The sequence below is a fragment of the Phalacrocorax aristotelis genome, chromosome 3, assembly GCF_949628215.1.
Source record: "Phalacrocorax aristotelis chromosome 3, bGulAri2.1, whole genome shotgun sequence".
In the NCBI taxonomy this organism is placed as follows: domain Eukaryota; kingdom Metazoa; phylum Chordata; class Aves; order Suliformes; family Phalacrocoracidae; genus Phalacrocorax; species Phalacrocorax aristotelis.
The window spans coordinates 11,830,790-11,840,511 of NC_134278.1; the positions used below are offsets into that span (position 1 = coordinate 11,830,790).

General features: G+C 50.2%; 1 protein-coding gene across 1 annotated transcript; it reads left to right on the forward strand.

Moving 5' to 3' along the window:
• Positions 1-533: 533 nt before the first annotated feature.
• On the forward strand, positions 534-8,874 carry OSR1 (odd-skipped related transcription factor 1). Its single transcript, XM_075086746.1, has 3 exons — positions 534-946; positions 6,403-7,095; positions 7,634-8,874. Exons 2-3 carry the CDS (start codon positions 6,449-6,451, stop codon positions 7,767-7,769), a joined length of 783 nt encoding a protein of 260 aa, XP_074942847.1. The 5' UTR covers positions 534-946; positions 6,403-6,448; the 3' UTR covers positions 7,770-8,874.
• The last annotated feature ends 848 nt before the right edge of the window (positions 8,875-9,722 follow it).

The window sequence follows — 9,722 nt, forward strand, 5'->3', positions numbered from 1 at the left end:
CATCCTCCCCCCACTGTTTTTTTCTGCCTTTCTCCCCCTCCCTCTCTGGGCAGGTCCCGGTGCGCCCTGTCCCGCGGCTCGGCGGGGCCAGCCGGGAGCGGTGCGGTGCGGTGCGGTGCGGAGCGATGCGGTGCGGTGCGGAGCGGAGCGGAGCGGAGCGGCGGGCCGGCGCAGGCAGCGCGGCCGCGCAGCGCAGCCGGGGGAGCCGCCGCTCCGCCACCGGCGCCGCAGTGGGACACACACCCCCCACAACGGCCCCCACGGGAGGCCGCTCCGCCGCGGGGGGCCGCGCGTAGCGGGCCCCGGGGAGATGCCCCGGGGGAGGCTGCGGGAGCCGGGCGGGGGGGCGAGATCGCACACTTGCGGGCTGCGAGCCCCGGGCTGCTGCGCCTCCAGGAGAAGCGGGTTGAAAAGTTGGTTCTTCCCAGCCAGAAACTTTCTCCCTGCGTGCGCATGCCCGGAGTCTGGTGGGAGGTTGAGGGGGGAGCTGGGAGGGGGGGTTGAAATAAGGAGGAGGCTGGAGGGAAGGGATCGGTTCAGTCTGAGCTCGGCTGCTCCCGGGCGCGTTTGCACTCCGGCTCACGCAGGCGGCGCCGGGAGCAGCAGCAGCAGGAGGAGGAGGAGAGGGCGACGGCAGCAGCAGCAGCAGCAGCAGCAGGGCAGCACCTCTGTCTCCATCAGCCAGAGCACCTGGACACCTGGCCCCGCTGCTCTCTCGGATCTGCCTGTACCCTCTGGAGGAGCAGTGGGGTGGGGTGGGGAGAGCGCTGTGCCCCCCAGGGCCAGCACAGAAACTGACCGAGCCCGACCTCTTTTTTTTTTCTTTTTTTTTTTTTCCCCTTTTTTTTTCTTTTTTTTTTTTTTTCCTAGTATTTTGTTTCACCAGCTCCAATTTAGCCCAGGATCTTTTAACTGCTGCCAGCGGTGGAGCACAGATCGGGATTAGGTAAATAAAAAGAACAACTCATTTTGTTTGGTTTTTGTTTTGCCAAGCTTCGGAAGTTGGGGATATCGATCCAAACACCTCCTTTTCTCTCCCTCCTTTCTTTCTTTCCCCCCCATCCCCTCCCACCACCCCCTGGCTGGTGCAGAAGAAGCGGGGAAATAGTGGCTTCCGTGAGGAGGACTGTTCTCCTCGGGGCGGGCGGGGGGCTGGGGGAAGCCTTCACATGGCGCTCGGATATTTTGATGCTATTTAAAGATTTGTCTTCCCCTTTCAAAGTTGTTTATCCCCCCTTGCGGAGAAGCTGTGTTTTTAACCCGAGCTAAAAATGACACATGCGAGCTGCAAAGCAGAAGCCTGAATGTCCTTTATGGACTTGAACGTGCAGCTTCTCTCCTCTCTACTCTTTCTTTTTCTTTCCTTTTCTTTCTTTCTTTCTTCCTCCCTTTCTTTCTTTCTTTCTCTCCTACTCTATTTTTAGTGTTCTAGGGTCCGAGAAGCCTTCTCTGTTTCCTCCCAAGGCCGTAACTGAAATCAATCCGGTGTTTATATATTTGTCTGAATGGATCAAAACAAGTTCAGCGTACGGAGAGGCTGAGCTTCTCCCGTGGCCGAGCCTGTGAAGTGTCAGTGCAAAGCCGAGGATTAGGGTGTAGTTGTTGTAGTTGGCTTCTGGGAGGGAAACTGTAAAAATAGAGCGCTTTGGAGACGGCCGTAGTGCTGCGGCAGTTGTCCGGTAACAGGCGAGCGGGGCGGGAGGGCCAGAGCCCTGTCCCGGGCAGGTGCACAGTAGGTCCAGTTTAGTAAGTCCGAAGCCAAGCCCTAGAGCAGCGCCGAGCTCGGGGCCAGGGGAGTGAGAACGCTCTGCGCGGCCCCGCGGCGGAGCTCGGCTGCGGGAGCACGCCCGGGGACGGCGCCGCCGGGGTCGGCCAGGCCCGGGGGCGCGCCTCGGGGCCCCGCGGGGGGGCTGCCCCCAAGGTTTTGCTCCCCACCCTTGGCCGTGCCTGCTGGGGCCGCGGCCGTGGGAGGCGAGGGGTGCGGAGGGAAGGGACCCTTGCCGCCGGGGAGAGGGAGGGCGGTTATTCGTGCGCGGGGGGAGGCACTGGGGGTTTCTCCAGGGAGGAGAGGATTAATCTTGCGCTGGGGGCCTTTCTACACCTGAGGGGATTAAAAAGAAACCCAAACCCACATAGAAAACCCCCAAACCAGCCTGAATCTTCTGCATGGAGAGGACCGAGGAGCCTGGTCCCTGCGGCTGGCCCGCCGGCACCCACCCGCGCCCGCCTCCCGCGGGGCCGCGCTCCCGCCCGCGGTGCCTCTGTCCCACCAGGATCCGGACCCGGGGACTTTTTTGCTGTTGTTGTTTCGGATAAAGGCTGCCCCGGGCAGCGTAGCGATCGCTGGTGCAGTCTGTTGTTGTTGTTATTATTATTGCGAGACGAAAATAAATCCGCCGTGTTGACCCGCATTCGCAACGGTGGTCTGGAGAAACTTGTCAGCACTGATTTCGTGATAAAATGTGAATGATGATTTTATAAGGATCGAGCGGAGGTATCCAAGGCACATGCTGACTGAGTCCTTCCAGTCCTCATTAATGTTAGCAATTAACTCTTTCACGCTCAATTAGCCCCGAATAAACCTGCTTTAATAGATTCTGCACACTTCATTAATACTCTGAATAAATCTGTGCTGAACAATGCACTTTATTCCTCAAGAGCACCACGCTCCAATAATACGGAGCGAAAGGGCAATTTTATTCCTTTTCCAGTTAGTTTCCCAAACACAGATAAATTGTAAGCCCTATTTCCTCGCTTAAACTGATAGGAAGGAAAAATCTCGTCTCCTCAAAGGGGACAAAATAAGCAGCCGACCTGGGGCAAAATGTCGCACACCGATGCGATGCGGCCGAAAGAACAGGGCTACCAGACTTTAAAGGACTCAGGCAAGGCAAGGGAACTTATTTTTGACAGATGAACCTGATCGCTGTAGTTCGAGACTATCGCAAGAATGCAGCATTTTATGTCCGCTACTTTATCATGTTTGTAAAAATAAGCAACGTTCTCAGGGTAATTTACCTCCTCCATTCTTCCATGTGGAACTAATTAGCAAACCTCATTATTTATGAGTCAGGTATTTAATGTAACAAATATCCCTTTCAAAGGACACATCGGAAATTGATAATTCAAAGTAGAAAGGAAAAATACCGACTAGCCACAAGTTTACTTAAAAATCCATTTTATTTCGCCCCTCACTATGATACCAGCAAAAAGCCTGGTGGATTTTTCTTTTTCTCTCTCTCTCTTTTTTTTTTTTTTTTTTTTTTTTTCCCCCACGTATAGGGGAGGTAGAATTTAATCTGGAAGGTTAAGATTACAATGGTCTTAAAACAATGGCAAGTGAACAATAGCATTACCATATCTTCAAGCAGGACAAAGGGTAAGAAAGCTGGAGACAGATGTAGTCTTTCAAGTTTATGATCCTATTTTGCAGGGTAAATTTATCTTGGCATGAGTGGGTTTTGTTTCAGTCAGAACACAAGCGGTTTGTTCTTAATTACTCACCGAGCTAGTTTGTGTTAAAAAAAGAAAACCCCGCACAGTTTCATTGTGATGGGGGAATTCAAGCAGAGAACTCGCGGGGTCTTCTTCTGTAAAAAAAATAAAAATAAAATAAAATAAAAAAGAAGCCCCGATAACGATCTGTTTACATGAAACAGAATTAAAGGTGGAGGTGACACCGAAATCAAAGAAACATTGATCTCTCTGCGGGCAAGCGGGAGAGCGGAGAGTTACTGCGCTGTGAAACGTGTTGGCTTTGATGTCCCGGAGAGAGGGGACATCTTTATGAAATACTCTGCTCTTCATCTATATTTTTGACTATCCCGGTCGCGCAGAGCAGAAGTGTAGCTTACATTTCTGGAGAAGTGCCAACAAACTTGTAGTAACGTGAACACTCCGCTCCCACCTCCGCTTTTCTTTTTTTTTTTTTTCTTTCTCTTTTTCTTTTTTCTTTTTCCCTTGTTTTATTTCTTTTTCTTTTCTTTTCTTTTCCAAAAAATAATAGAACTGCTCACAAAAAAAAAAAAAAAGAAAAACAACCAACCCCAAAACAAAAAATTAAAACAAAAACCAAAACCCGCAGTGCAATGGATGCTATTACGACCCGACTATATTTCTCCTTGGTTTCTGCCCTCTCCTTCATTTGGGAAATTGAAAGAGAATTTTTAAAATGTTGTAGAGCAAGAATTTACCCAGATTGACATAGTAGATGTTTGCTTATATATTCCATATTAAATGTTTTCTAAGGTTGATAAGAAAGAAAGAGGATAAGCTCAGAAATTAACTCAGTTTGCAAAAGCATGTTTCATGCTTGAGAGAACTAGGGATACCTAGACAGGAAAACAGACACAGAGCCATTGTGACAGGCAGAAAGAGTCATTTCAGGTACATGGAAAAGAGTGTTTTCCACGCACTTTGTTCTTGGCGTCATCGATTGAGGCATTTGTGCTGCGAGGTGGACACACCTGGTGTATGGCCAGCACTGACAAAAAGAAAAGCATTTCCCCAGTAGAACAACAAAACAGCCTGGTTGGTTCATCGGCCCTAAATAGTTAAAAAAAGAAGGGAAAAAAAAAAAAAGAAGAGAGGGAGGAGAATGCAATGTGTGCATTCCTCAATCAGCCACTATCCAAAATGTGTCCAATTAAAAAAGGCAAAATGACACAATCTCGTATTCTGGGTCATTGCGATGGAATTCCTCTAAGGTTTGAGTCTTTCTTCCTGCTGCTGATTTATGTAAAGCGATGTGAAAGGTGGACCCGGTGTATAGAGCTGCTCAGAGCAAGCTTCTCCCTCTCACACCCTCCCAGCCGCAGCTCATCGGTCCAGGCAACAAGCCCACATATAAATCAGATTTGTTTCCCTGCTCTTTAGACCTCTTCCGCCACCATTTTCCACCCTCCCAGCCCTCCAGGCCAGAGGGACAATTACTGCTCTGCAGTGCTTGGCTGCCTCCTTTTCCCCAAAGGGGCTTTGCTCTTTACGTGGGGATGGACTGACCCTCCAGGCCAAGAGCTGTGAGGGTCCTGCCCTGACCCTGTGGGGATCTTGTGGGGATCCTATGGTGACTCAGCAGGAACCCCATGGGTTCTTATGGGCACCTTGTGTGGATCCTGTGGGAACCTGTGGGATCTTATGAGCACCCTGCAGGGACTCTACGGGGACCCTATGGGGATCCTGCAGGAAAGCAGCCCCACCGAGGGCAAACCCCAGAGACTGCTTGTGGGAAGGCAAGTGCAAGCTGTGGGCTGCGGAGTAAGGAGGAGGCTCCCTGGATGCAGGGACATGATGCCTCCAAAAGCCGTGGGTGCTCTCCTGCACCCGCAAAGAGCGGAAGCTGCGTCCCCACCACCAACCCTCGGTGGTCTGCAAATTCAGACCTGACAGCAGTAGGTCTGAATTTGCAGGCAGGGCCAGATGCGCCTTGATGCTGCTGCCTGGCAGTATTTTCCCCTCCACCTTGTGGGGTGAAAAGGGTAGGGATCTGGCCCAGAGAAGAGGCTGGGGGCTTGTCGGGACCCTGAAACACACAGAAAAGTGGTGGCACCCAACCCAGGGACGGGCTGTGGCCCTGCAGCTGGTGGACTGGCTGTCCTCATGGGAAGGGTCCCTCCAGCCCTCACCTTTTCCCCTTTGGATGGGTTCTAATTAAGTGATTGCCTAAATTAGGATGTGGGCTTGAAGCCAGGCACTTCCCCCTGGGGTGAGCAAGTGGCACGTCAGACTTGTCACCTGGATTGTTTTTGCAGTGCATAAGGGAGGGCTGTGGGCTGTTCCCATCCCTCTCCCCCCGCAGAAAAATGGGGATTTTCTTTTTTTTCAATGAGGGGGGACGTGCAGTTCTGAGCACCCAATGGCCTCCGTCAGCCCAGAGGCAGAGGCTTGTCTGAGGCCAGACCTCAGGGAGGTGAGTGAACCAGGGACAGTCAGCTCTCTACGCTCCCTCCCCACACCACCTCAAGGGTCGGGGCTAAAGGCAGTTTTTGTGGACAGATGTAGTGGGCGGTATCCCACCATTTTCTAAAGGCTGAGGACGCTCAGGAATGGATTTTAAAATACACAGGAGAAACCTCAGCTTTGTAGGTCAAAATGGCACCTCTTCACTGTCCCTGTGCAGAGGGTCATGGGAGGTCTACCTGGCACAGGAATGCTGTTGTGGGGGTGAATGACTGTGGACAGGGTACAACTGTTGTGTGCGAGGGATGGGGAGAGAGAGAAGCTGGAGACCTGTGGGGATACACTCGCTGCCAGGAGCTGGTCAGGCGTCTCTAAGTCCAAGTCAGTCTCCTCCCATGGCTTTGGAAAAGGGCATTAATGAGGAGTGAGGTGAGAAATTAACTCTGCTTTTATCTATGTATAAATGCACCTTTCCCTCTTCCCCTCTTCATCTTTATTTTCCAGATCTTTTCCTCCCCTATTCCCAAGATCCTCCTCCTGAGTGGCCACCATGGGAAGTAAGACCCTGCCGGCCCCAGTGCCTATCCATCCTTCCCTCCAGCTCACCAACTACTCCTTCCTGCAAGCATTCAACGGGCTGCCCGCCGTGCCCTCTGACCACCTCTCCAACCTCTACGGCTTCAGCGCCCTGCACGCCGTACACCTGCACCAGTGGACTTTGGGGTACCCGGCCATGCATCTGCCCCGCTCCTCCTTCTCCAAGGTGCCCAGCGTGTCAAGCCTGGTGGATGCACGGTTCCAGCTGCCGACATTCCCACTCTTCCCACATGTCATCCAGCCCAAGCAAGAGGCCACCAATGTGACCTTAAAAGCCAAACCCCGCTTCGACTTTGCCAACTTAGCAGTGGCTGCCACACAAGAGGACCACTCTAAACTGGGACAGGCAGACAGTCAGGGCTCACCCCCAGGGCTGGGGTCTTTGCTTGAGGTGACTAAACTCTCTCCAGAGAAGAAACCGACACGGGGAAGGTTACCATCCAAAACCAAGAAGGAGTTCGTGTGTAAATTCTGCGGCAGGCACTTCACCAAGTCCTACAACCTTTTGATTCATGAAAGAACCCACACCGATGAACGGCCCTACACGTGTGACATCTGCCACAAGGCCTTCAGAAGACAGGATCACCTGAGGGATCACAGGTAACAATTCTTCTCCTGTCCTTTTTTCCTTGTGTATCTGTAGTCTCCCGATTACACACCTACACTCACGAAGGTGCTTGTAAGAAAAGTCATATCCCTGGCCAGCCAGCAGTGTTCCCTCTAGGTTTTCCTTTCTCTGCTGCTGGTGGATAAGCCCAGGTAACTTACTTCAGAAAACAGGCCACAAAAATGACTTGTACAGCCTCCTTCTTAGCTTCCACAGACATTTTCGCCCTCTATTTGCATCTTCTTGGGTCCTCTGCCTTTGTGATCATTTAGAAGTGCCATGAAGACATACAGCCTGGTGATCTAAAGTCACAGAAGTTGCTCTTTATCCCTAAGAAAGGCACCCTTGTAGCCTCCAACACCCCACCTTCTTCTTGCACACACACATACGGGTGATCGCCCGAGTGCCGCACTCCAGCGCTCTTGGTCTCGGCAGTAGGTGTAAAAAGCTCTAGCGTGCTCTCCATCAGGTAGGTCACTGCTGAGTTCAGGCCGGTTATTTCTGACATCTTGATTGTTTTTCTCTCCCTAGATATATCCATTCTAAAGAAAAGCCTTTTAAGTGTCAAGAATGTGGGAAAGGATTTTGCCAGTCCAGAACGCTAGCTGTCCACAAGACACTGCACACGCAAGTAAAGGAACTGAAACCTGCCAAACTTAAGTGCTGAATCTCCAACTTCTATGAACTTTTCCTCCCCTTCAGACTTTACACCAAAACCAGAGCAGAAACAAAACTTTCAGGATGGGAGCACTGAACTTTGGGTTTTGTTTTTGTTTGTACTTTCAAAAGAGCAAAATCTGCCCCCCCTCCCAACAACTAACTTCCTAAGTCGTGGGTGAAAAGATTATTCTGCATTTAAAATATACATGAATGGTGCAGAGAGCATTAGCTGACTTGTGTGGCTTTGATAAACTTTATGCCAAAAGGTGGTGCTCACGTGTTGGACAGGAATCTCTTTAAAACCAAACAAAAACCCACAAGCCCCCACCCCCCAATCCCAACCAAAAAAACCACCCCCAAATCGTAGCTTCCAAAAGTATTACTTTTTTTAAAAAAAAAAAAAAAACCCAACCTCTTATTTTATACTTTTTTTTTTTTTTTTTGACTGTATAAAGCTTCTTATTTTTACACTTCAGGAAATACAGAGAATTCTGGAAGATGATTAAGAACTGAAACGGTGGTTTCTCATCACAGCACCATTAGGACAAGGAGAAGGGCAACTTACAACCCTCGTTTGCTAGTTTGTTTTCTTAAAAGGAGAAGAAAATTAATGTTTGGAAATGACCGAAATCTCTCAAGTGAGGAGTCCTATCATGCGCTAAAAATCGCATCCAGATCTTAGACCTGTGGGTCCCTGGTGTTTGGGACAAATCAGTGTTCATGGGACATGGAGACCTTTTTTTGTGCCTTGTGGTCTAGTGCGCTGTGAGGAGGTTTGTAACTTGTGGACTTATTTAAAACAACCCAGAGGAAAGAAAGATGGCAGTACGTCAAACTGGCGGTATGCACAACGCGGTTTTAGTGGTACTTTAAAGCCTTCGTGTGTCCTGATGAGGGAGAACAAATCTCAACCTGAGAGCATATTTTTTTAAATGCTGGCTTTCTGAACAGTGTACTCAAATTAAGAGACATTCCAATAAGTTTTGTTTATTAAAAAAAAAAAAAAGTTGTATGGCTGTTTGGCACTTTATGCTGATTATTGGTAATTGACATTTATCACTGGATTGTGTGTGTTTTTTAAGTATTAAAATAAATCGTTATTTTACAGGCAAGTCTGCATGGACTACATCTGTGTTCATTTGGTTTCTCGTCTCTTCCCTAGCAACCCCTCTCTATCAATATTCAGAATCTTTCTTCTTCCTTTTTTTCTTTTTTTTTTTTTTGAGTTAGCTTGTTATTTCCTCAGTGCTTGTTGCTACCAGCCTTGGAAAGTCTGGATCTTTCCTTTAAGCATAAGCTTCCACGCTTCCCCCTCCTCATTTTGTTTTTCTCCCCTGCCCCATTTTTTTTAAAGTTGTTTTTTTTTTTTTACTTTTAAGGCTGACTAAAGTAAACAGATCCGTAGGGAGTCAAATAATTTTGCTGCTAGTGCGGAAAAAAAAAAATCATCTTGGGCAACTAAATCTTGGGTATTAGCTGATAAGATTAGGTGTCAGAAGTGTTACAAAACAAATCAGATGAAGAATGGGGAAAGCGTTGCTGCTTTCCCGGCCCGCGGGCGCTGCGGGGAGGGCCGCTTCGCACACCCTTCCCTTCGCTTGTCAGGAGCGGGCATTTTTCAGCCGCATCTTCGGCCGGTTCAGCGCTGACTGGGGCGGCCTTTGATTCCCGGCAGCTGTCTTAGATCAGAGATGTTTATTCCACTGCGAAGCCGCTTTGGATCGAGACGGGGAAGAGAGCTCAGAGCTGGGGGATCCGCCTGAGCCTTTGAAGCGCCTCCCGCCGTCCTTTCTCGTCCCCTCGGCAAACCCTAGACCCTCTCCCCCCGGTCACAAGCCAGTGCCCCCCGCGAATTAGCGCGGCGCCACCTCCGAAGCGACGCGGGACCCGGCCCGGCGGCCCCGGCGCTGCCGAAGCGGGGATGCTCCGAGGCCGCGAGCGCTCGGCCCAAAGCGGTTCG

Excerpts from the sequence above, each read along its gene's own strand:
- OSR1 (XM_075086746.1), top strand. The coding sequence starts at position 6,449 with ATGGGAAGTAAGACCCTGCCGGCCCCAGTGCCTATCCATCCTTCCCTC. Across the intron at positions 7,096-7,633 it reads GATCACCTGAGGGATCACAG|ATATATCCATTCTAAAGAAA; the intron begins GTAACAATTCTT and ends TTCTCTCCCTAG.